This window comes from Cajanus cajan, chromosome 1 (assembly GCF_000230855.2).
Source record: "Cajanus cajan strain Asha chromosome 1, NIPB_CcT2T_4, whole genome shotgun sequence".
NCBI lineage: Eukaryota > Viridiplantae > Streptophyta > Magnoliopsida > Fabales > Fabaceae > Cajanus > Cajanus cajan.
In genome coordinates, this window is record NC_138517.1 from 33020677 (window position 1) to 33047955 (window position 27279).

Consider the following 27279-nt stretch of genomic DNA (forward strand, 5'->3'; position numbering starts at 1 on the left):
TAGATATGATGGGTATACTAGTATGTGGTCGTACAAATTACAATACAAATTGCTTTAGAATTCAACATATTGTCTAAAGTTTATGGAATGGCAAAGTTAATGGTAATTTCAAAGAAAATAGTGCTTATGTAGTAGCTAGTGATGCTTAGTAAACAAATTTTGGGACTCCATGAGGGTACCATTTGAAGTTCTGTATTTGAAAAAAATAAAAAAAAAACATATTTTACAACTTAAAATTAATGTGTCCATCTTAACTTCAAAAAAAAAAAAACAAATCTAAGTGGGAAAACTGTTATAAAAGTTAAACGTGTAATAGATTTTAGCCTTTATAATATTTTTTTTCATCTAACATTTAGAATAGTTGTTTTTGGTTTTTAAAAAATGGATAAATTTTAATTTTAGTCTCTAAAATATATTTATTCTTCTAAAATTTAAAGTTGTTATTTCCAGTCCAATAATTATTTTAAGATACATAAATGAAATCTATTTTAAAAATTTATAAAATATTTTAAAAGTTTCGTATACTAACATGGAATAAAATATAATTATGGGTTTTATTTTAAGATAGATAAATGAAATCTGTTTTAAAAATTTATAAAATATTTTAAAAGTTTCGTATACTAACATGGAATAAAATATAATTGTGGGTTTTATTAAAAATATTACTTAATCATATGTTAAATACAAAAGTAGTTAATAAAAATCTCAAAATACTAGGAACTAAAAACAATTTCAATTTAGATGATGAAAAAGAACCAAAATCAAAAGTAAGCTAATTTATAAGAATTAAAAACATATCTATGCATAAGTTTTTAGCTTATAAAATATTTAGTTATTTATTTTTGACTAAATTACACTTTTAATCCCTCAATAATATCAAATTTATAATTTTTGTCTCTCAATTTATAATTCTATAATTTTAATCCTTCTATTTTATAAAATTTGTAATTTTAGTCCTCTTGATACATGTTCATTTGTTAATTATTAAAATTGTAATATTTATCATAATTTAATATTAGATAGATGATATAATAATTAATATTTAATAACTTATATTTTTATTTCACATTTTTATCTCATTTTATAAATTTTATGAGATAAAATAAAAATTAAAAGTAAAATTTAAGTTGAATATTATTAAATATTAATTTTTATGTCAACTATATTAATATTATAATTTTAATAATGATCACATGAACATTCAATGAAGGGTACAAAATTACAAATTTTGTAAAATTAAAAAATTAAAATTACATAATTAAAAATAGATATAAAAATACGAATTAGATATTATAGAGGATAAAAATATAATTTATTAATTTTTCATCTCTTTTAAGTACTAATGAGAAAAATTTATCCTAGAAATTCAAACATGAAGGTAGAGATATTAACAGCTGACACATAATATTGCTACACACTTTTTATTTTACCATAACCATTGTTTCCATCTTGAACAGAGTGCACAAGTTGGTTGACATAAACATAGATGCATTTAGAGAACAGGGGTAGATTAGCAAAAGCAAGCATACGCAAAATGGCTCTTCTGAGACACATAGGGAGACATGTAGTCAGAGGCTGAAGCTGATGGACCTGTTATTTCAGCAGGAACAAGTATGTGGTTGTTCCTTGATACAATTCTCATCCCAGCAACATTAGCATAGAAGATGCCAGCAATAGAGGGCACAAACACATCACTTTCAGAACACATGTAGAAATCAATCACCTTCTCAAATTCAGACCTCAGAAACTTACCCTTCTTGTCTTCTGCCATTACACTTTCCTGTTGAATCAATAAGACATACAAACTTCATTCAAAAGGGAAGAAAATTAAGTGTGTGCTTGGGTGAGTGTTTGCAAAGTAATTTTAAATGATTTTTTTATTTTTATTTTAAATATTATGATTTATATTTGAATTTTTTGTTCTGAAAGAAAGTTAGTGGTTAAACTAAAAAAATTTCTGATCTTCTGCAAAAATCACCTAAAGTTACTTTAATTCAAAATCAATTTTCTACACTGAATCAATTTCTCAACGTGGAATCAGACAAGTGAACATTTACTTGAAATCACATTAGCTTATATTTCAATGTGACTTCGAATCATGTAACGTGTTATTTTGAATAATCTAATGTGAATCTAAACATGTTATAACAAACCAACAAGCTTGACTACAGTGAAATTAGAATTGAGGTCATAGTGAAACTACCTTGGTATAGGTTTTTGGGAAGATATCTTTCAGTGCATCAAGATCATGATTCCATTTGGTTCGAGTCACATAAATAACAGTAGTCTCGGGACTGAATCCAATCTTCTTGAGAAATTCACCTATCTCATGTGCCTGGTAACAAAGTTTCCTTCCTGAGACATCTTTTCTGTGACACTCCTTTCCCGGCATCTCAGTCCTCAAATCCACTGCAATGAACTGGCCATTTGAGTTCTGGCTCAAACATTGCAGCTTTTGGACCATAGAGTCCACTACTTCTTCTATCTCTGATTGTAACTTAAGAGTTCCAAACATTGCTTGGCATGCAAAAGTGTCCAGGCTCTTCTTGTTTCCTGCTACTGTTGGATTAACTGAGGTAAAGTATGACTCAATCTTCACAATTCCCTTTGATTTGTATATTGGCTTTACTTTCCTTTCAATGAAATCTTGTGAAACCCTGTTAGGCACCTTCACTATTGGAGGGTTTCCTTTGGATACTTGGGAAGGGAGTGTCTTAGTTACTCTCACCAACCTATCCAGCTTATTAATAGTTCTTTGAACATCATAAATATCTCCTAGGCTCCTGAAATGAGATCAAATATGTAAGAATCTGATGTATGTTAGAACATGATGAATTAATCATAGGCATGTTCTATTGTATGTTAAGTATTGCAAATAAGTAATCAAATTAAGAAATGAAATCAAGAGTTGTGCGTTGAATAATATGGTCAACTTTATGAGGCAAATTCTGCATCATTGTGAACCCTGACAATTGATAAACTACTTCATACATATGCTTTCAATAACAAGGAGTTTATGGAACTGTATCCTATGCAGGCTAATATGACAAATCTAAAGTATAATTTGAGTGGAAGATAATAATAGTATTAACGATTGTGACAATGAATGGTCGGTGGCAAAACAAAGATATGAATTAATGAAAAAATGCTTGTATATAGATCTATAGAGAAATAGAATTTCTTGATGGTTAAAAAAATAGGAAAATAGAAATGATTTCAAATAGAAACTTATCGAGTTATATAGAGAACACACATGCTATATCCGGAATTGCTACTCCTGATGTCAGGAAGCACGAGAGTGGCTCCCAGGATTCTAGCAACCACCACTGCATCAGCAATCTGTGCAAGTCATCCCAAGAGATGATGGTAAAACCAGAAAAAAAAAATAATGGAGAAAAAGAAAAGAAAGAATAGAAATCTTACGAAGTATATATAAATTAAGGACAAAACTTAGATACAATATCATAAGTCTGGTTGATGTTATTATCAAACCAAAGTTAGAGTTTCAATAACGTCTAAATGCATTTTTATCAAAATCTGTACTAAATATTAATGCATGTTATAATGTGAAACTTCAATTCTGATAGAAAATAATATTATCAGTACCATATAAGTTTTATCCATGAATTAATTTCCATTGGAAAGTTGTTACATAAACCAAAAGATAAAGAAGTGGTGCAAGTGCAACAGACAAACCTGTGAGAGATGATACTCAGGGCCATTTGTTAAGGAGAATATGACGAAACCTTTAGATTGATGTGCCTCTTCTGCAGGTCCAAAATAATGAGTCATGAATAAGTAACAAAACCCACATAGATCATGATTGATGGGAACATACCAAGTGCAAGGGGGATTCTACATGGTTTAAGTTCTTCACCATTTTCCTTCAAAGGCATTTTGCTTACGTGTGAAACCGCTGTAAGGGTTTGTTCGGAGGCATTCTGGGAAGCTGGTGTAGCTTGAACCTCAAGCTTCACATCGATAAGTGTAATTAAAAATCTTCATTAGTGACTTTAAAACAGACTTTATCACTCCAAACACCTTGTTAATAATTCACATTGACATGAGAAGTTCGAATTAACCTCCCAAAACTCAGGTTTTTGTTTTGCTTGCATATATGTTGAATGGAAATTAAAACAATTTTTTGCACTTCATTCAATTTTTACGAATAAAAAAATGGGTCATGCCAACAAAATTTCTTGAATAATCCTTGTAGTCATCACTATTCTAGCTTTGAGATGATGAACTTCACATTTACACAACAAATTAAAAAAAAAAAAAAAAGTTGAAAAGATATTAGATGTGCATCAAGTTAGATTACATTGAAGTGTGTGTTTGACACATTAACGCAAAAGCAACACCAAGCGGTGTAAGGTGAATGCAAGAATGGACACGAGTCCAAAGACGCGATAAGAAGGTAAATGAACCACGTTTCACTTTCATGCACACATTTTAGCTTTGAGATTATCATGAGCTTCATATTTACACAGAAAAAGGAGTAAAATAAAAGAGTATAATAAAAGCTACACAAAATATTAGTCATGCATGTTCCATCTAGAACCACATTGAAGCGTATGTCTGATATTATGTTATTTATTATTATTATTATTATTATTATTGAAAGTAAGATATATTTTTTTTTTTCGTTCCGGGAATATTCACCGTCGACAGCAGTAACTAATCTCCTCGCTACGTTGGAGGCACCTCAAAGGGTGGGATAGCTGGTCCTAAGATTTAACGCGACTGCATACACAAGGCAGGATTCGAACTCCTGACCTTGCTTAAGCATGGATCAACCTCTATTGCTGAACCACACGCTTGGGGTTAAAGTAAGATACTTTGTGTCTCATCATAAAAAAAATTTTAAAAAATAAAATTAAGAAAATATGTGATTAATTTCAAAATAGTAAAATATAGCTATACAAATTAGTTAAATGGTAAAAATATATTTCAACAAATTAGTTAAGAGATAAAATGGTCCAAAAAAATATGAACACTAAAATAAAGTATTTCTTTATTAATGTTATAGATTATTATTATTATTGGTGTAAATGAGACATTTCGTCTTTATATGTATTTTAAAAATATATTAAAAAAATGAGTAATTAATAATAAGTTTTTGAGTAAGTGTAATGGTAAGGATAGTTTTTTAAAAAAATAAAGAGAGAAAAAGTAGTTTAAGAGATGGTTGTAAGGACAAAGTGGTCCAAAAAATATGTATACGTAAAAACTAATTTCCTTTATTATTATTATTATTTAACCATGTTATTGTGTCACTTATTTACATTAGCGCAAAAGCATACACAAAGTAGTATAAGGTGAATGCAATTTTTTTTTTTTTTTTTACATATGGTACATGAACCACATTTGATATACGCGTTCTAGCTTTGCATTTTCGCAACAAAGTAAAATAAATAAAAGCAACACAAAATATAGGTGCACATGGGATTCAAATTAAGTGATCTCCATTGTAAATAAAATAAAATTTGCACAAACTCATCAAGAAACTCCTTTAATTAGCTTTACTATAAGTTATTTATTCTTCAGAAATATAAATTACTCGTTTTCAAAGATCTTTTATATAAGAGTACTTATCCATCATCTCCTTTTAAGAAGAAAAAAAAGTTTCAACTATACATTACTAAGTCTTATAAATTCACTCTATTTAATAAATTTTAAAATTACCAATTTGATTTAACTATTAAATTATATAATATTATTATAATAATCATACATTTAAAATTTTAAATAAATAAACGTTCATAGACATCTAATTATACAATAGACATTTACTTTGAATTGTTACTCATTTTTTTTTCCCTTTTCCATATCTTATACGTTGTTTTTAATATTGTCATTTTTGATTTTTTTTAAAATCATAATTATCTTTTACCGGAGACATTTCTGTCTGATCGAGCCAAGAAAATTCATTGTAGTTAGCAAAATTCTCCTTTTAAATTGAAAATTTTCAATGTAAAGATGAGTGTTTAAGTCTCTCATTGTAAAGATGAGTGTTTGAATCTCTCATGACTCACTTCTTACTTTAACAAAAAAAAGAAGAAGAAGCAAATATATAATTAAACCTCAACTTTTCAAAACAAGAAAAAGAAAATAACTAAGCATATAACAATAAAAGTGATAATAAGGTGAAAATGAGGTGACTTACACCATACAATGGATCAATATGGTCCTTCTTGATCATGTTCCCAAGCATAATGAACATAGAGAGAGTGAGAAGTCCAGACAAGGCTTGCCTCAAGTCCATTGTTGACATTTTGTTTCTCCACTCAGAGCAAACCCTCTCCAAAACTTAACTCAATAGATCAACCAAATCTTCTATATAAAGCCCTTGTTTTGCCGACCCAATTAGAGGAAGAAAACACCACGAAAGCTAAGTGATGAAACTGAGAACCCCATTCAACACGCACAAAGACTTTTTGTTGCCAATAACAAGGTTATAAGATAAGCAAAAGCCATTGCTTTTGCGACAAGAGAGAGATATATCATCATCACCCTTTTGTTGCTCTCTCTCAATTTGGTTTCATTGCAAAAAATAGTGTACCATACACTCAAGATATTGTTCAAATCTATTTTTACTTGAAATACGCCTGTTTTTGTGCACGTTTCGTCTCAACATTATGTTGGCTATGAAGAGTTTCATATGCAAACTTCATCTTTTGTTCCTACGTAACATGTGTATTTGGTTTCGTTCGCGTTCTCACTGTCATGTTCTTTCTCTCACACACTCGCGCTATTCTTAGATCAGTTAAATGGTTTGTGATGTAACTGAGGTGAACATTCTTGGAGGGTAAATTAAATTCTCTTTACGAAATTACGTAATTTTTTGGATCTTAATTTATGAAAATTAATAACCATGATTTATTTGCTCACTCTCACTGCAACCACTTTTCTTCTGTGAGAGCTATACCTGTATGTATTACTTTCATGTATCAAAATCTATATAATATTTCTTAATTTTTGAATGACACTACTTCGTATCCTTCGAAGTTTGTATGTACTTTTAAGGCTTTGAAGGAAAGACATAGTAAAAGGATTATAGGTAAATGTTTTTTTGTCGCATCCCTAACAAAATTGTGGAATATTGTTTCCTTTTTGTCGTTTTCTTTTTTCTATTCGGTCCAATAAGGGTGTAGCAAATTTTGTTTTATTTTCTTTTTATTTTGGATCTACGCGTCTGATAATAATAAGGAATAACAGATTTTACCAACCTATGAAATAATAAACGAACATCACGTTAAAAAAAATATTTAAGCTTGATATTATTATTAACCTATATAATTGAAATAAATATGATGAAAATAGATCAGAAAGCAGCTCAATAAAGGGTTTCGAAACCTGTACAGGGAAGTTATATGACATTATTTTTTTTTAATCTTAATATTTCATGATTTAATCAAACCATCATGATATATGTTATTTTTATTCTTTCATGATAAAAGTCTCACTCATGTAATATGTTCCTCTCTCTAACTAATTCAATAGTTATATTTAATCTTTTTTTCACCATAATTATTTAATAGTTCATTGTATCATTTTATATTAACCTATAATATAATATTTAAATTTAAGAATGAATCTATTTATTTCAAAAGTAAGCCTACCTAAATTTATTTCACTTAATAACTCATGTTTTATATCAAATTTCAATGATTTAATTGTTAAATTAAAATTTTTTAATGTATAGATTAAGTTTACAAATTTTTAAGAAGTTTGAAAATTATTTGTTGTTTCATTTCATTAATTCAAAATTAACGTATAAAATATGTTTATGATTATCCATCAATTTGAATTAATAAAATAAAATATCAAATAGTTTTTAAATTTTTTTTAAAAAATTTAATTTTAATTTATGCATTAAAAACTTTTAATTTAATGATCACTATGCAACAAAATAGACAACAACTTGCCTAGAATTATCATGTAAAAGCTATATAGACAATCATATAAACTATACATGTATAGGGTAGAAATAAATTGTTGAAAAATAAACCCCTTAATTACAATTATATACAGACCTTGTACACATATACAATCTATAACACTACATAATTTTTATGCAAAATAAACCATTCAATTAATCTTGTCCTACTCTCATACCAAGTAAGATCATTATAGTTCTCACCATAAGGAAAACACAAGGTAAGTGATAAGTGTCAATTTTACTTAATAATGTTATTAATTTGGCACTTATCTAACTTGGTTTTAAAAGAAAATTTTAACTTAACCCTTAAATATTAGAAAAATCAAAAGGTTGTCTAAGTAGGTTATTTTGTATAGAGTTGATAGGACTTCTATTGATAACCCTTTTTCTTCTTGTCTTGTAGGGTTAAAAGAGGATTTGGAGCTAAAAATACCAAAACCACTCGAACTTCTAAAACGATTGAGTGGATCATAGGCAGTGAGCAAGAGTTGGAGTAGAGGCCAAAATGCTCAATCGTTTGGAAAGAGTTGAGTGTATTGGCATTAGAAGGGTGCAAATTTTTGGCTTCTCAGGGGGCTCAATGGATTTAGAAGGGCTTAGTCATTGAAGTTGCTTCACTATGAATAATGCTTTAAACTGCTCGATCGTTTGGAAAGGGTTGAGCAATTTACTCTCTTTCTTCAATACTTTATTTTATTTGCTACACATATATAAGGACTAGAGAGTAGAAACAAAGGAAGTTAACCACAGAGACTTGTGCGAAATATCATAAAGCAAGTACGAAGTCCAAGAATCAACTTGGAATTAGGGTTTTAGGATCCTTCTTTCTTTCTTCTACACCTTCTCTATGTATTTTCGATCAGCTCTCATCATCATGAGTGACTGATTTTTAATTTTTTTTTGTGGTTGAATGTAATCCATCAAACTCTCATGTTCTCTTTTTGATTATATACATATGATTATCTATTATTCATTGTTAGTGATTTTGATTTCTTTCTTAATATTAAGGTAACTTGATCCCTTATCTTTGATCTTTGATTTGGATTTTGGTTAGGAAACATTTTTGGAATCTTGATAACTCTAAATAATAGTAATAAATTTAGAGTTATTAGTTGAACAAGTTCTTAAGCTTAATGCAAGGTTTCTAACTGGATGAATAAAGAAATCGTTTATTGAGTTAGATTCCTTAGAATTTCTAAATGTAACGAATTGATTTTGAATGATATTAATGAACTCAATAACATAGGATGGCAGAAATCATATGTATGTGGTCTTAGGATAACATAAGGGTGAAATTGGTGAAACTCAATCCCAATAGCTTTGCACATTGTTATCTTTCAGTTTTACTACTGCTTTATTTGTTATCTTTTTTATAATTTCAATATTGAAATATGAACCACATCATGTTTATGAATCTTTATATTTCAAGTTTTTACTGGGATAACAAATTATAAGTATCTTCTAAGTCTCTAAGGTTCAACAACTCATACTCCTTTTATATACTATAGTGACATGGTGTGCTTGCCTCAAAATCTCATCAAGTTCTTGGAGTTGTTGTTGGGGACTTGCGTTAATATATTTAGTAATTTCAATCTATCCTTGTTTAAGGTTATTTGAATTTTAGTTGTATATATTTTATAGTAGTTAGATTTAATATTTGTTGCTTTCTATGCTAACTTCCTTATTTAGTTTCTTTTCACATGCAAGGTAAAAATCCAACTAAGCATTTGCTTTTTGATCTTGAAATAAAGAGAACAACTAAGAGGGATAATTGCAATAAAAGGAAGCAAAAGAAGCTAAATTAGGAAAGGTAGCAACATGAGGGCACATCCACTTCAATTCCAATTCAACAAACTTAGCCTGAACCAATGGCAGATCCAGGTGGTATGGGACATCCAGATGGTGAAGGATCACACGACAATAATCCAAGAAGGCTTTTAGTGGAATACACACATCAATTGGAACCTAGGCATTTCTCTAGCATAGTCAGACAAAAAGAATAGAAGCGAAGTTGACAATGCTTTCAATTATCACTTCTAATCAATCAGTTCGAAGGGATGGATCATGAAGACCCCTACACTCACTTATCTACCTTCTATGAGCTTTGTAACATTATAGGAGTACCTAGGGAGGATGACAAAGTAGTATATCACAAAATGTTTTCCTTTTCTTTGACATGAAAAGCTAAGACTTGGCTGCAATTAATCCCACCTAAACTAGAGTTTAACTAGGTGGGAGGATGTTGAAAGGAATTTTTTAGCCATATTTTTTCCTCCATCTAGATATATAAGTGTCAAGTCAACCATTGCAACCTTCTCTTAAGGAGTAGATGAGCCTTTATGTGAAGCGTGGGAGAGGTACAAGTCTTTATTTAGAAAATGCCCAAATCATGGATTTGATGATGTTGTAAAGCTAAATATGTTCTGTAATAGGTTGATCACTACAAACAAAAATGTTAGATGATTTTACAAGTGGTTCAATGATGATGAAGGATTCTGAAGAAGCTATAACTATTATTGGTGCTTTGATAGCCAATGATTATCAAGGTCATCATGATAGAAGTCAACCCAACAAAATAGGTATTCTGGAACTAGATACACATAATCCAATCCTAAATCAAAATAAACTTCTTTCTCAACAAATGGAGGATTTGAAGAAATAAATGTCTAAGCTTCAAGTAGGATCATCTTCACGTTCTCAATCTCAACCAGTTATGAAATGTGATTTTTTGTGTAGGGGACCATCCAAATGGCTATTGTACCATTGTTGATCTAGAGTAAGAGGAAAAAGTTAATTACATGAATAATTTAAAGAGGCAAGGCAATTTCACTAGCAACTATAACTAGAACCAAGGTTGGAAAAGTAATTAGAATCAGTATTCTAAGTGGAAATGGGAAGTAGGACAATCACAAGACAACCTCCTCAGAAGACTTATCAAAACCAAATTCATATCAACAAGATAGATTGTCGAAAATAGAGGAGGCACTCACTCAGTTCATATCACAACCAATTAGAAGAATATTAAAGCTTATATTAGTAAGTTGAAAATGTAGGTGGCACAATTGGAAAGTAGTCAGTAGAACAACAAAATAATAAATTCTTAGTCAATACTTGGGTCAATCCTAAGGAGCATTGCTAGTCAATCACTACTTGGAGAGGCATTGTGGTAGGAAAGGGGATAGGTAAAGATTTAAATGAAATGGAAAACATTATGGGTGATAAGAAAAATGAAGTTGAACCTGAAACTGAGTGGGAAGTGGAGGTGAATAAGAGGAAGAGAAAAATGAAGAAAATAATAAAATAAAAGAGTGAGAGAAGTGATGAAAAAGATGAATATTTGAGGAAGAAAAGTAAAAGGAAAGGGAAAAAAGTAGCTAAAGCCCTTTTTTGTGAAGAATTTATCTTATCCATATATTCCATCAAAGAAGGACAAGGAACGTCAATTTACAAGGTTCCTTGATATAATCAAGAGATTACAATCAACATTACTTTTGCAAAAGCCTTGGAACAAATGTCTTCTTATGCTAGATCCATGAAGGAGCTTCTAACAAAGAAAATAAAATTTAGTAAGGATGAGACTATTAGGTTTCCTATTCTCTCCAAAGTTGACACTTTAGTTTTCCACAAAATGGATTCCGACAGAGACTTTGATGCTTTGTTTGAGAAAGTTATAGATGAGGAACTTGAAGACAATACTGACGAACATTTAATGAGAATAACACTTGAGATTCAACAACAATCTGACAACACTACTCGTCGAAGGAAAAAAAGATTGATGATTGATCGATGTCGTGAAGAAGGGCACAATCGATTGTTCAATGATTACTTCTCTGAGAATTCAGTTTACACAGATGCTCAACTTCGACGAAGATTTCAAATGCAAAGGCACATGTTTCTTAGAATTGTAGAAGCCCTTGGTCATTATGATGATTATTTCCAGATGAGGATTGATGCAACTCGAAAGAAGGGTTTTTCACCATTACAAAAATGCACAACTACAATTCGTATATTAGCATATGGATTAAGTGCTGATAGTACAGATGATTACGTTTGAATTGGTGAAATCATTGTTGTGGAATGCTTAGAGAGATTTGTATCCGGTGTGTGCAACATATTCGGAGCTGAATACCTTAGGAAGCCTAACAATGAAGATGTTGAACGACTACTTCAAATGGGGAATGCACGTGGCTTTCCAGGTATGTTAGGGTCTATTGATTGTATGCATTGGGAATGGAAAAATTGTCCGGTTGCTTGGAAAGGACAACTTTGTCGATGTGATCACGGCAAACCCACAATTATACTTGAAACTGTAGCTTCACGAGACTTGTGGATTTGGCATGCTTTTTTTGGCACGACAAGTTCAAATAATGACATTAATGTGTTGAATGCTTCGAATGTGTTTAATGAGGTTTTGTCAGGACAAGCTCCTGTTGTACAATACATAGTGAATATAGCCCAATATAATATGGGTTATTATCTTGCTGATGATATTTATCCAAAGTGGGCTACATTTGTGAAGACCATCCCTATGCCACAAGGAGAAAAGAGAAAATTATTTGTCGAACGACAAGAATCGGCAATAAAAGATGTAGAGCGAACATTTGGAGTATTGCAATCTCGATTTGCAATTGTGTGTGGACCAGCATGTACTTGGCATGTTGATACATTGAAGAATATCATGTATGCATGCGTCATACTACATAACATGATAGTTGAAGATGAGAGACACGCATACAATATTAATTTTGATTAGGATAATGGTGGTAACGAAGTCTCGACTACCGATGTATCTATTGGTCTTCATCCTATTTTTACTGCAACATACTTACAAAGGAGGGTACATCTTCGTAATAGACAGCAACACTGACAACTACAACACGACTTGGTAGAACATATTTGGGAACGTTTTGGACATCATAATAACGAAAATTAATGCGTATTTATTGTTATAAATAATTTATCGTTATAAATAATTTATCATGCATTTATAGTATTATGTAATTTCTTAGTTTTTATATTTAATTTTGTTGTAATTTTTGGTAATTCTTTTTATTATGTAATTTCTTTTTATTATTATATTTTTTTATTATGTAATTTCTTTTGTTTGTTATTCATATTTATATATTATTCATAATAATTAATTTTTAAAAAATTTATCATAAAATGTAATGTGAGTTGTTAAAAAGTGTAGTATGAGTTGTAAAAAAATGGAGGTGTTTATAAACAATTTCCATTGGAGCAAAAATTGTAAAATTATAATATGAATTGCTTATAAGTAACGTGGCACAGTGTGACCCATTTAAAGTAGATGAGAGTTGCTTATAAGTAACTTCTACTGTAGATGCTCTTATATGTCATATTAAAAGAAAATCAATAAGTTGTTGATCAAAGTAAAATTGAACTTAATTCTCTTAAACATTATTAAAGTTTCAAGCTAGAATTTGACAAATAAAAAACAAAATTGTTGAAATATGAATCCATATTAAAAGTGGTTGGTCTACTAATTTTTTTAAAAAATTAATTTAAAAATATTAAAAGAAAATTTAAATATTAGTATTTAAAGAAAAAGTTGGTTAATAAAAATTAAAAAAAAAGTTATTTTTCTTAATTTTTTTTATATACTAAGTCAACTCTTTAGATTAATTTATTTTTTTGAAAAAAAATGTTATGGAGTTAAAAAGAATGTTGAATTTTTCGACAAAAGTAATTATTATTTTTCTGTACAACTACCGTTTATTTTGGTACGACGCACCTACTATTATCTTTTATTCTCGAGTAAATTTTCTTAACAAATTCAATTAAATCTAAACCAACTCATAAATACATATTAAGGGCACGTCTGATTCATAATCGACAAGAATTTATTTGGGTAATTTTTTACTGTTTAGATAAACTTTAAATTTAAATTAACTTTAATTACATATTTTTACATTAAAAAATGTTCCGATAAAAGAATTGGTTTTTGAAAAATTGTCAACACGGACACTCAAAAAGATTAATGTCAGTTTTCAAACGTAATTGTGTACAACTGTTGACCTGATGTACAGTCTCATTTGATAATTTTTAGTACGGAAAGAGGTTTGCATTTCACATTTTAAACGAATCTTTTATCATTTGGAAAAATGATAAACAATAGTAGCTGTTTTGTTTGAATAAAATGACCAAAAATAAAACTTTAGTCAGAGTGTAATGAACCAAAATCAAGGGAATTGAAAGATAAGTTGTACCCAAGAAATTTTTATATTGAGATTAATCACAAGGATTTTCAACAATCAAGAAGGATTAGTACGACAAATAGAATGCAAGAAGACAATTTGTGGATTTGTTTCGTGTATAATATTTATATATATCATCACTGGCTCAGCCAAAGAAGATTATCCAAAACATATTTTTAAAACATGATATTAGTATTATTACTATTTAGACATATATACCAATGTCAATGCATGCCAAAAGTTAATGTACACTTCTTCTATATTTTAATCACTTACATTAATTTGACTTTATCGGTTACCTTCACATGCAAGAGAGATGTACACGCCAATGATTTTTTTTTAATTAATATGGGGTGTTTAAAATAAGGGGCATATAAAAAATAAAATAAAATTGGGTGTGTTTTTTTTGGTACATATTGTTTTTGGACATAAATAAGGATGCGTTTAATAGAAAGATTGATTAAGTTTTTCCAAAATTTTAAATTAAAACTATTACTTTTTTTTCGTCTAATATACTAAAATTCTCAAAAAAAATAATAATTAAAAACTATAGTTAACATGCTAATTAGACGTTTTTAAAATTTTAAAAAAAATTACAATTCTCAACAAGCATAACTTTTAAAATTATTTGTAGAAAGTAAAAAAAAAATGTATATACTTAACAAAATTTTATCAACATTGAACATGGCCATATATATTATATATTTAGGTATGGAAATGAAAATATTTAATGTGATCATCCTCCGTAAACAAAGGCAACAAATAAAAAAGTCTAAAACTTTGTGCAGTCAGATACATTATGCATTTTAATTTTTACGTCACCTGCTAGCCGCCTCTTTCTGCTTAGCTACTATCCACTGGTAAGTCCAAATTTCAATTTTATATTTTCTAAGATTAACGATTAATTAGATTTTATATATCCATATTATTATAATTTTAATGGGTAAATTTTTTTTCACACTATAGTGTCAAATTTGTTAAAGAATACTTTTAGTATTTTTTTTATATAAAATATAAGTTTAACCGATTCGGCCATTATATTTATTATATTATATTAATTATTCTTATGAAATAAGACAATAGATTATGCAGTAAATTCTACAGTTTCATTTAATCTAATTTATTAATTTATATAATAATTATATTTAAAATCATACTAACAATAATTTATAATTAATTAACTGTATATTTTCTTTTATTTACATTAACATGATATAGTCATTGAACTCAAATTAAATTTGTAATTTAACGCATGAAAAATCTAAAAAGAGGTAATAGTTTACTATTTAAATATATTTTTAGTTATGATAAATATAATATTTATTGTTTTAATTTTATTTTAATTATAATTTTTTTTAAAATTATAGTATGGACGCGAAGTATCTATCTTTATCAAAGACAATAATATATAAAATAAATATTTTATTTTTAACATAATTTATTTCATATTTAAAGTCAAGATTTAAAATAATTTGATTTTAATTTAGTTTAATGATATATTTGGTAAAACCAACTAAATGCTAAAAGGCAACTATTGGAGTTGTAAAAATCAACGTAGATGCTGCGCTTTTAGGGGATCAATGTCTATATGTGGTTATGGCATATGCATTCATGATGATACAAGTGATTTTGTCAAAGCAAAATGCCAAAATCAGCTTGGAGTTTTGGTTCACCACCATCTATTTAAGTAGAATTATGATAAAATCTAATATATATATATATATATATATATATATATATAATAATAATAATAATTTAAAATTAATTATAATATTTATCGTTAATTTTTTAATCAACAATTATTATTGTATTTTATTCTCTAAAGTAAAATCTCCTCACTTTAGAACAGTTAAATCTCCAAAATTATATTAATGAGTTAGATTTTAACAAGTTGTGGACAACATTTTTAATTTCAAATCAAATAATATTAATTTAATTTCATTTTATTAAGCTGTCAAGAGATATTTAATCAACTTTAAAAACATCGTAGTTTATTTTATTAGAAGACAAATCAATTCTATTGCTCACAAACTTGCGATGAAATCAAAATGTTATACTAGTTAATTACCATGTTTTTGAGTTTATTCTGATCAATAGTATTACTAAATTTTTGATTTTGAGAAAACTATTATATTAGCTACAAAAAAGATCTACAATATTTTGTCGTATCTATTTTTTAAAGATAGAAATCATCATTTTGAATTAATAGGGTTAGTATAGTAGTAAGGAGTTGGAATAACATAAACATGATCTTATATTAGAACTTTGATATGGCTATTGTAATTTGATGTATAAAAAGTTCACCATTTTCATCCCTAAAAGATGAAAATGTTAAACAATTTAGTCTTTTATAAATACTAAATTAATGTTAAAAAATATTAATTTGATCAATTTTTTCATCTCTTGAAAATGAAATTGGTCATTTTCATATTACAGGAATTAATGTAATTAATCTCACATCTTAATTTTAGATACCAAAATAATACATTTTTTCTACTATTTTATAATTCTATCATTATGTCAATCAAATGTCGTTAGTACAAGTAATTTTAACACTTATATTCTTTAATTAAGAATTAAAGTTTAGTTTCTAATTTGAACATAATGCCACAATTAAAGATACCATTTTATTTCTATATGAACTGACTTAGTAAAAAGAAGTTATATCTTCTTAAAAAAAAATCATTATGTCAACCTCTTAGCTAGGTAAAAAAATAAGTTACTTAAGTTATTTAGTTGACCTTTAAAAAGTGTAAAAAAAAAAAAGAAGCTATATCTTAGCATTAATAGCATTTTCAAACAAAAAATTTAGAGCTGAACTTGTTTATTGGTAATGAATTTTTCTTAACGTTTGCATTAAATAATATATGATGATATCACTTAAAAGTTTACATTTTCAATTAGTTGCCAATATTTTTTTTATACATGAAGGGAAAAAAAAAAGAATAACACAAAACAAAACTAAAGAGATATATGTTGAGTTGATTTTTTTTTGGTTAATATACCTTTAAGTAATTGTTAATATACTTAATTAAACTCATTAGTTTTTTTTTTTTTTTTTATCTCTTAAAATCGAACTTGATATTAACAAGATGTATAACAATTTACGTCCATCAACTGAACTAAAATTTTGGTATACTCAAATTCATTAAATGATATCACCATCGATAATTCAATTATTTATATTTAAACTATAAACGAAACAAGATTTTATCCAAAATTTAACTATTTTTAAACGCATTATACCGTATATATGCATATCATATTAACATAAGTAACATGGATTTGAAACATGACAAAAAAAAACTGTCTTCATTTACTTTGAAATGCGGCATCAAAGTTGACATGAAGTATGTTAATTTAATTGTATTCAACAAACAAAAAAGTATATATTTTCATTAAATGTTTGGAATGTTATAACCTGTACAATATTTACTCGGACCTGACCTTTCAAACTTTCAACTTTCAACTTTCAACCTATCAATCTTTCAACTAAATTTAATACTCAAAGTCAATTTGATTTGTTAAAAAGTAAAAATATAATTATATCATGTACTATTTACAGAATAATTATGAGACAAAATAATTTTTTTTTGCCAGATAAAAATACATATTAAAAAATAAAATTATATTATTATCGTTGTCATTTCAATTATATTTATCACTGTATTATTAATATTATTATTATTATCACTATAATCATTATTATTTTTATGACTATTATCATATTAAGATAATTAATATAAGTATATGAAGATAATTAATATTAATTAAAAAATATTATAATATATTTTGTAACAACCCAAATTTTTACTAGGTCAAGAACTCAATTAAGGTGGTTTAGTAGCCCGGAACGGGCCGTTCCAAAATTAGAACGGGCCGTTCCAAATTACTAAATAGACCTACTTTTGGTAGCCCGGAACAGGACGTTCCGTATTTGGAACGGGCCGTTCCAAACCATTATCTTTGCCTATGATTCTTAATTGAGAACAGGCCGTTTCAGAGTTGAGAACGGACCATTCCAAAATATGACCGTTGTGAGTATTAAATGCACCCTAGAACGGGCCGTTCTGGATGTGATTTTTTGTCGTGATTTAAGGGTCCAGAACGGGCAGTTATGGATTTGGAACAGGCCGTTCCGGTGAAGCCTGATGCCTATAAATTGAGCTCTCTGCCACTCCCAAAAAGCACACTGATTTCTTTTCTTCTGCTCTCTCTTCTTTCCCTCTACTTTCTGCTTCAGACCGAGGGGAACCTAGCGAGGGAGACCAACCAGATCTTGTGTAGGTTCAACTTCTACATATCAAGGTACAGGGGAAAAGGGGATTATTTGTATGTAGAGTTACATGAGGGAATTGGGTAGATGAAGAGTCCCTTAAGATTTTGAGTAATTTTATAATTATATCTGTTTGAGGAATTGTTGATCCCATTAGATTTTACATGTATTGAGGATTAGAAGTATATATTTAATTTGTAAGAATGATGATTTGGGAGAAATAACGAAATTATAGAAAAGTGCCTGTAAGCTAGGTTTTGGAAAAATTGGATTATTTCTATTTGAGGAATTGATGATCCCATTAGATTCTGTATGTGTTGAGGATTAAAAATATATATTTAATTTGTAAGAATGATGATCTGGGAGAGAGAACGAAATTGTAGAAAAGTGCTTGTGAGTTAGGTTTTGGAATAATTGGGGTTTTACCGTTATGTTAAAATTATATTAAATTGGTAATTCCATCGATTATTATATCAATTTATGAATGTTATTGTTATATTACTTGATAAGAATTGATAATCTAGATGTGAATTGCTTGAGGAGTGTGTAAATCCTTAATTTGTTGGACTTATCTGTTGTGTATATGGAATTGTGTATGTGATATGGAATTGAGCTATGAGATGAGATGTTGTATGGATGTGATTATGATTGTGATTGTGGTTCCTCACATCAATGACTAGGGATGACATGGCCCCTAGGTAAGTGATGCTACAGGGAGGGCGTAACCTTGACATGGTGTGGGATGAGTGAGACAATTGACACGTATCACTTATGTCAAATATGGCAGCCCTGGCATAGGGTTAATTGCAAGAGATTGTGTGGATTGTGATGTGATTGTTGTTCCTCACATCAATGACCAGGGATGGCATGGCCCCTGGGTAAGTGATGCTACAGGGAGAGCGTGACTCTGGCGTGGTGTGGGATGAGTGAGACAATTAACTCGTATCACTTGTGTCAGTTGTGGCGTGGCCTTGACATAATGTTAATTGTAAGATTTGTGTGGATTGTGATGAATTGATGAAATTGTGGATTGAGATGTGAAGATGATAAATGATTGTTAATTATGATAAATGATTGTTAATTATGATAAATGCTTGTGAATATTTCATTAAGTAATGAATAATGATGAGATTATGTTGTGTTTTTCTTATGTGTTTTACATATAGATGTTTTTTTTTCTCACCGTACAATTTGTGGATGTTTTCGGTGAGAAAGATATGACTTTGAGTGGCATCTAGGATGCCAACAGTTGATTTTTGGGTATGCTCTGATATTGTGACATCGGGGCAGATGATAAATGATTGTTAATTATGATAAATGCTTGTGAATATTTCATATATTAATGAATAATGATGAGATTATGTTGTGTTTTTCTTATGTGTTTTACATATAGATGTTTTCTTTTCTCACTGTACAATTTGTGGATGTTTTAAGTGAGAAAGATCTGACTTTGAGTGGCATCTAGGATGTCAACAGTTGATTTTTGGGTATGCTCTGATATTGTGACATCGGGGCAGAGGATTTCTAGGACATGAATTGTATTTGTATATGGAGTTGAACCTATTATTTTGAAAACATTTTGTAACCTCTTATGTTTAATTTTCCAAGTTTCATTTTCAAAATATTTTATATATTGAAGAATGTTTCTAAAGGTTTTTATGTGAACCCTTTTACCGATGTGTAGAAATTTTATTTCCTTAGTTTATTTACATTATTACAATATATGAGATCAGGTAGTAAAGGTGTCACATATTTAATATTATTTTATTTGTATTAGTAATTATTCATTAAACAACACAAGATACAAATTTATTCAATAACTAAAGCATTTGTTATGTGTAATTTTTCTCGTATACTTTAGTATATATAGTATATTTGAAATTACCTAATAAAACTAATAATATATAGTCATTTTTATATATAAAGTAGCACATGCAATGAAAAAATAAAGTGTTTTTACATTATCTCGTTCAGTAAAAATTGTATAATTTTATTGACTTTAATAAAAATCACCTTAAAATTCGTTCTTAAGTTTTTTATTTTTTTTATTTTTTTGGACTATATATATATATATATATATTTGTCACACTCACACGGTGTTCATCGATTATTTTCCAAATAATACTGCAAAATGTTAATCGTTCTAGAGACTGATGCATAAGAACGTAGCAACTAGGTTTGATTTGGTCCAACTGAGGAACGTAAAAAACGATTAAAATAAAAACATATAATATTTGAATCGCTATCCAATAATAATTATAATATATTAACTTATTTATGAAAAGAATTATAATAAAAGGTAAAATTTTGGTACAAAACTTAAGTCATTTATGACTATGTTGTTAGTAGAATATTCCATTGTATTGTTTATTATGTAAACTCAACAGAAATCACAAGCAGCCCAATATTCGCGGCAGTGGGAGACAGATCAGAAGTGCCCTTTTCAACTCTATAATTATTTTTTATTTTTCAATTATTAATAATATGAATAAACACTTCTTTTCATTATAAAATGAGCCTGCTTAGAATATTTTTAAGTGAGTTTGTCACCACTGATATTTTTTATAATGATACCTTGTGAAAAATACACAAGTCTGTTTGCATGTATATGAGACAAATATAACGCAGTCATTATAAGGTAATTTTGATGTCATAATGTTATACCAATTAGATTTCAAATTCTATTAAGAAATGTATTGGTATTTAGTATTTGACAAATTCTGGAGCATAATTTTCTCAGGTGTACGTGAGCATAAAAACGATGTACCAATTTGTTTTGGTATATTTTATAGGTTAGAGTCAAATACAAATCCAAATCAATCTAAATTAAAGATGATAATTTTAAATGAAATAACTATTTGAGTTTACTCGAGAAAAACATATTTGATTGAAGTTTGATGGAATCAAGTTAATTAAGTCAAACTTTTGAAATATTTATAAGCTAAATAAATTCATATTTGACTTTACTTTTTTACTATACGATAATCGACAACGTATGATATATATATATATATATATATATATATATATATATGTAAAAAAAAAGTTCGTGATAAAACCATCATCAATTAATATTGATAATAAATTTTCGTCAATTTAAGTTAAAAGTATCATAATAATAATACTAAAATATTGTATAAATAAGTAATATATATAATATTCAATTATATTCTATTTAAGCTAATTTGGTTTATATTTATATATGGAAACATATCAAATTCAATAAAAACTACTAAAAACAATAATATTTTGCCTTTATTTTAAATTAGTGCGGCTTGAATGCAAAGACATATTCGATCAATTTTTAAATACTGATAGTTATTTTAGAAAAAATGTTTTTTTATTGTCTTAATTCTTTCAATTTCTTTTTATATGTTATTTTCAAGGAAATTTTTATTTCTGTCTATCGTTTTAAAAGTTTAAGATAATTTGAACTATTATTTTTCATTGAGTTAATTATAGTGAACTAACAATATGAAAAAAAAAAATCATTATTATTCTAGTCGTGAACTATCACCATTTAATTAAGATTTCAATAGTTACATTTAGGTATAATGTTTTGTTTTATTTGTTTACAATATAATAACTAATGTTAAGGTACTTTTAATTTATACTTTGAGGACATTAATTAAGAAAAACTTATATATATTAATAAATGCTTTTAAATATTTGAAAATATATTAAATTTTCTTATAATTTTATTTTTATTATAATATTTTTATCAAGAAAAATTGATTATTTTATTTATTATAAAATATTATAAAAAATTAATGTCGAGAAAATATGTTATTAATTGATTATTAATTATTGTAAATATGACTTTAAAGTATAATTACATAAAATTAATTTTTTTAATTATTTTTAATCTTCAAATTCCAATGATAAAAAAGATTATATTATCAACCAAATAAAAATAATCTTAGATATAATTTTTAATAATTTATTATTATATATATATATTATACATGAAGATTTTTTTTAATCATCATAATTACAATAATAACACCAAAATTTATTCTATCTCCACTTTTAATTATGATTAGATATTGGTATAAAGGCTTTTATATCTTTAATTTATAAATAGAATTCTTTTAATTATATTTATATCACAATTTTTTTGTTAGAATATTTATATGACAATTTAATAAGACGAAAATTAAAAAATAAAATGAGTGTTTGAACTTATTGTAATTCAATACTCCCTCTAGACTTATATATCAGTAAAAAAAAAAGTATTAATCTTTTTATCTTAAATATAAACACGTTTCAATTAAATATTAAATATATTTAACTATTTTTTTATGTGTTGTTTATACACAAGTTTAGAGAAAGTATTTAAATAAAAACTTAAAAACCTTAATATGTTAATTAAAATATAAAAGAGGGGGTGGTGGTAATGAAGTGGGTATCGTGGCTTTGCTCGCAACATTTGACCCTACGGCTCTTGTACTTCCACACGTCACTCCTCTTCATCCGTACGTCTTCTCCTTCACCATAAATATTGTGTCTTAATTGTGTGCTTACACACACTACCCTCACCAACAAAATTCTTCTATTCCTTTCTCAGCTATCCCTTTACACACTATATAATCCCTCTCTCCTTTCACATCCTTCATCTTCTCTCACCATCACCCCTCTCTCTTTTCAACATCCCTACGTCCCCAAAAGTCATAAAACAAGAAAACAAAGGGAGATCATCATACCATAAAGTCATTGCCAAAATTATGGATATGTTCCAATTACAACCGGTTCATCTTCAGCCCATGGTGGTGAAGATGGACATGAGGAAGAGGGAGAAAACCAAATCCATGGAGAAAGAGAGGCTTCAAGTAATGGATTTAAGTGGCATGTCCTTGGACTCTCTTCCCAAACCTTCCCTCGACTTAGCTACCATTTGCAAGTTGGACCTATCTAATAACAATCTCCAGGTACATAATTTCATGCTCATATGTTTCCAGATTTTCATCAAGATTTCCGGAACACAGATTTATTTTATTTAATATATATATACATGTAGACTTGCGTTGTTTAGATAATATATTATCTCAACTCTGCAAAATATTCATCCCAAAACCAAGCATATTCTGCTGAGGTAATGAGCTTAGACGAAGTATATGCGACTCATGAATTATTAACTCTATTTCTCTCGATTTGACAAAACTCAAGAACTAGTTGGTTATTTTTAATTAAAATTAAAATTTTACTTTGTTAATATACTTAAATGTGTATTAATGAGATTCTGTAGAACTTCAATTTCAATCTGACTGTTATATGTTTTGTCTTAATATTTACAGTTAATATATGTCAACTTGGATATAACATTATAACTGAAACATGAGCAAGACAGAGACGTGAATTAGTGACCTAAAAAATTTAACATGGGATAACTACATCCAATTATAAATTCACTTATCCCATGTTTCTTTTTCCTTCTTAATTAAATGATGCAGTGCAAAAATGAGTTTTTGAAGGGTATCGTGTAAATGAATGAATACTTGATTATAGACGAAGAAGAAACATTTTATGGATTAAACAATATCATTTTATTTGTCAAAAATCAGTTTTTCCTAAAAATTATTTATATTTGAATCTTAACAATAATCATGATGAGCATATTATTTCCCCACTTATCATTCTCCATTTCTCCTCTAAATTGATTATATGTGTTTTATTAATTATATCAATCCTACATAAAAATATTTGACTCTGACACAGGACATTCCAGAATCCTTAACAGCGAGACTACTAAACTTGGAGGTGTTGGACGTGCGTTCCAACCAGCTCAAGTCTCTTCCCAATTCCATTGGCTGCCTCTCTAAGCTCAAGGTTTTGAATGTCTCAGGCAACTTCATCCAAATACTCCCCAAAACCATCGAGAATTGCAGGTTCGTTTTCATCACTTTTCTTTCAATTTTTCTATTAATTAAATAATATAATGAAGTCCTATTAATTTGCATATATGTAGTCTTCTATAAATTAAACCTGTACAGCTAATATTTATGTCAAAAAAATTTCTAATCTATTTTCGGCCGGCATAGGCTAATATTTATGTTAAAATGTTTTAGCTGTATGTTACTCTCTTTTATTATATGACTTTATACAAAAAGAAATTTTTTATAATATCTTATACTCATTTAATTAATGAAGCTAAATGGTATCGAAGAAAATAGCTGGTCAATGTTACTCCATTCAAATATACTATCTTAATTTTTGTGTTATAATCTATATTCGTATAGCTCTAATAAGTAAATCATAACAAGTTATTATTTAAATGGTAAAATTCTCTGTAATTTGTCATTTTGTTTTTTATTTTTTGTCTATTATTAAAATAAGGAGATTAAAAAGACCAAAAAAGAAGTTAAGGACGGAAAATTTAATCCCTTTTGTCCATAATATTTATTTCTTGTGTTTTTCTTTAATGGGTAATTAACCTTTATGTTAAAGAGAAATTCTTGTCTCACTTTTTTCACAACTTTTTTTTTTTTTTTTTAATAATTGGGAGAGATAAGAAGGGGAGACAGAAATGTGTGATAAAATTAATTCGGGATGTAATATAAAATGTTAGAAAAAAAATTATATAAAAGTTGTATTTTTTTTTGTTTATATATATATATATATATATATATATATATATATATAAGTTGTATAAAAATAAGAATAAGATAACTATGAAAAATTGAATAAAAAATATAACCATGAAAATGTACTTTTATACGTAAACCTCACGAAATCAAACACTGACCATTTTTTAAAAACTTTTATTTTATTTTCAACTTTTTTAGCCTGAATTATCGATGGTTCCCTCTGCTTCCTCTCGTTCTAGGTTATCATTGACCAAAACGCTAGTGGACAACGTACGTTTCCGTTCTTCATTTTTCTTTTGGTACTATACGGCCTCAAATCCCGTACGAAAGTCAGCAAATCCTACATCATGTTTAGATTCGAAACCTTAATAAATGATATTCTAATAGATTATTAAACAAATTAAGATAGGGAATTATGCAAACAATGATAGCAACTCGATCATACAGTTTCCTTCTGAATAAAAAACAAGAAAAATCAGTCACACAATATAGGGAAAATAAGCATCGTAGGCTGCCATCACAAATTGAGGTTACTGTTTGAAAAAAAAAAAAAAAACCCTCATAATATTTGTCGTTATCGTAGTTATATTTTGGTTTGTATATCATAATCGAAGGTAGGTGCACTTTGAATAAAACAAATTTGAAATTTGGCATGTACCGGGTACTTAAGTTGATTGATTTCTTTTATTCATTTAATTTGATTCTACTAATAAGGAATTAAAGGTTCGAGGAGGCTTCGGCTATTGATGATAAATCTCAACCTTTTGCAGTGTCAAAAGGCACATCAATCATAAAATAATAATAAATCAATAATACAGGTCAAATGACGGCAACGAAATGTAATCATACGAATAATCTCCATTTAATTAATTATTTTAATTCTTCAATCACCCAATTTTTCCATTCTAATTCAACATGCATGTAATAAGCCATTCCAAGTATTACATCACTAAATCAAATACATCGTAATTTCTTGCAAATCAAAATGATACGACATAATTAGAATCGTGCAAGAAACAAAATAAGATTAATTGTAATCAAATTATCATTATTCATGTACGTATGACATGGTTCATTATTCTTAACATGCATGTGTACTATGATTTTGACCCAGCAGAGCCTTAGAGGAACTGAATGCAAACTTCAACAAGCTTACCATGCTGCCAGACACAATAGGGTTTGAACTCATAAACCTAAAGAAGCTCTCAGTGAACTCCAACAAGCTAATGTTTCTTCCAAGCTCCACCTCACACCTAACATCTCTGAAAGTTCTCGATGCACGCTTGAATTGCCTAAGGGCACTCCCAGAGGATCTCGAGAATCTCATCAACCTTGAGACCCTTAACGTGAGCCAGAACTTCCAGTACTTGGAGACCCTCCCTTACTCCATAGGGCTCCTCTTGTCCCTTGTTGAACTTGATGTGAGCTACAACAAGATCAAGACCTTGCCTGAGTCCATAAGCTGCCTCAAGAAGCTTCAGAAACTGAGTGTTGAAGGGAACCCTCTTACGTGTCCCCCAATGGAGGTGGTGGAGCAGGGGCTGCATGTGGTGATGGAGTACATGCATCATAAGATCAACACGAGCCATGAAACCCCGAAAAAGAAAAGGTGGTGGATTGGGAAGATGGTGAAGTGTGGCACCTTCAATAAGGAAATGGGAAGTGGGAATAAACGACCTGAACATGTGGGTTACAACATGCTTAAGCAACAGAATATCAATGGTCTTGCTTCGCCAGGATTCATGGGGATGCTCTCGCCTCTTCGCATCTTCTCACCACGTCGTTCATTCGGTTGAGAAGTGCAGCAGAATAGTTTTGTAAATCAATGTTTGTGGAAGAGAAGTTATTACATGGTTATGAACTACCGAGTGTTGATGCATGATCATGTGACAGGTAATATAATTGAGTGTGAACTTTGTGAGAAAGAGTTAATAAAACTCTATTATGTGTAACGTGGTGGTTATCCAAGACTGTATATGATAGTTCTAATCATGTGGTAATTTCTCTTCTCGTTAACATATATAGTTTGGTTCGCGCTGTGTTGAATTCCAACGATCAAAGGTGTGATAATTACGTGGAAGAAATTGCGGGTTAGGTTGCATGTATGATGTATGTAAAATACCAGAATGTATCATGAATTGAAAATGATTTGGGATATTGTGAAACTTTGGAAGTTTGTTGATTTTAAACAACTTAAAGTTTTTAGCTGTGCTTGCTTTACTTTTCTCATACCATATAAGAGAAATAAACTTCAATACAGAT

General features: G+C 28.6%; 2 protein-coding genes and 1 pseudogene across 2 annotated transcripts; 2 read left to right on the forward strand and 1 right to left on the reverse strand.

Annotated features, from left to right (window-relative positions):
* Window positions 1-1114: 1114 nt before the first annotated feature.
* On the reverse strand, window positions 1115-6649 carry LOC109799148 (protein MANNAN SYNTHESIS-RELATED). Its single transcript, XM_020359676.3, has 6 exons — window positions 6167-6649; window positions 3839-3971; window positions 3697-3767; window positions 3254-3339; window positions 2204-2783; window positions 1115-1780 (listed from the first exon to the last, which is right to left on the reverse strand). Exons 1-6 carry the CDS (start codon window positions 6272-6274, stop codon window positions 1511-1513), a joined length of 1248 nt encoding a protein of 415 aa, XP_020215265.2. The 5' UTR covers window positions 6275-6649; the 3' UTR covers window positions 1115-1510.
* A 4778-nt stretch (window positions 6650-11427) lies between these two features.
* LOC109799260 (uncharacterized) lies at window positions 11428-13257 on the forward strand (annotated as a pseudogene).
* Window positions 13258-22949: 9692 nt separating this feature from the next.
* LOC109798990 (plant intracellular Ras-group-related LRR protein 6) lies at window positions 22950-27182 on the forward strand. The gene is made up of 3 exons (XM_020359453.3): window positions 22950-23361; window positions 24149-24318; window positions 26135-27182. The coding sequence occupies exons 1-3, from the start codon at window positions 23158-23160 to the stop codon at window positions 26811-26813; spliced, it is 1053 nt and encodes a 350-aa protein (XP_020215042.1). The 5' UTR covers window positions 22950-23157; the 3' UTR covers window positions 26814-27182.
* Window positions 27183-27279: the final 97 nt, after the last annotated feature.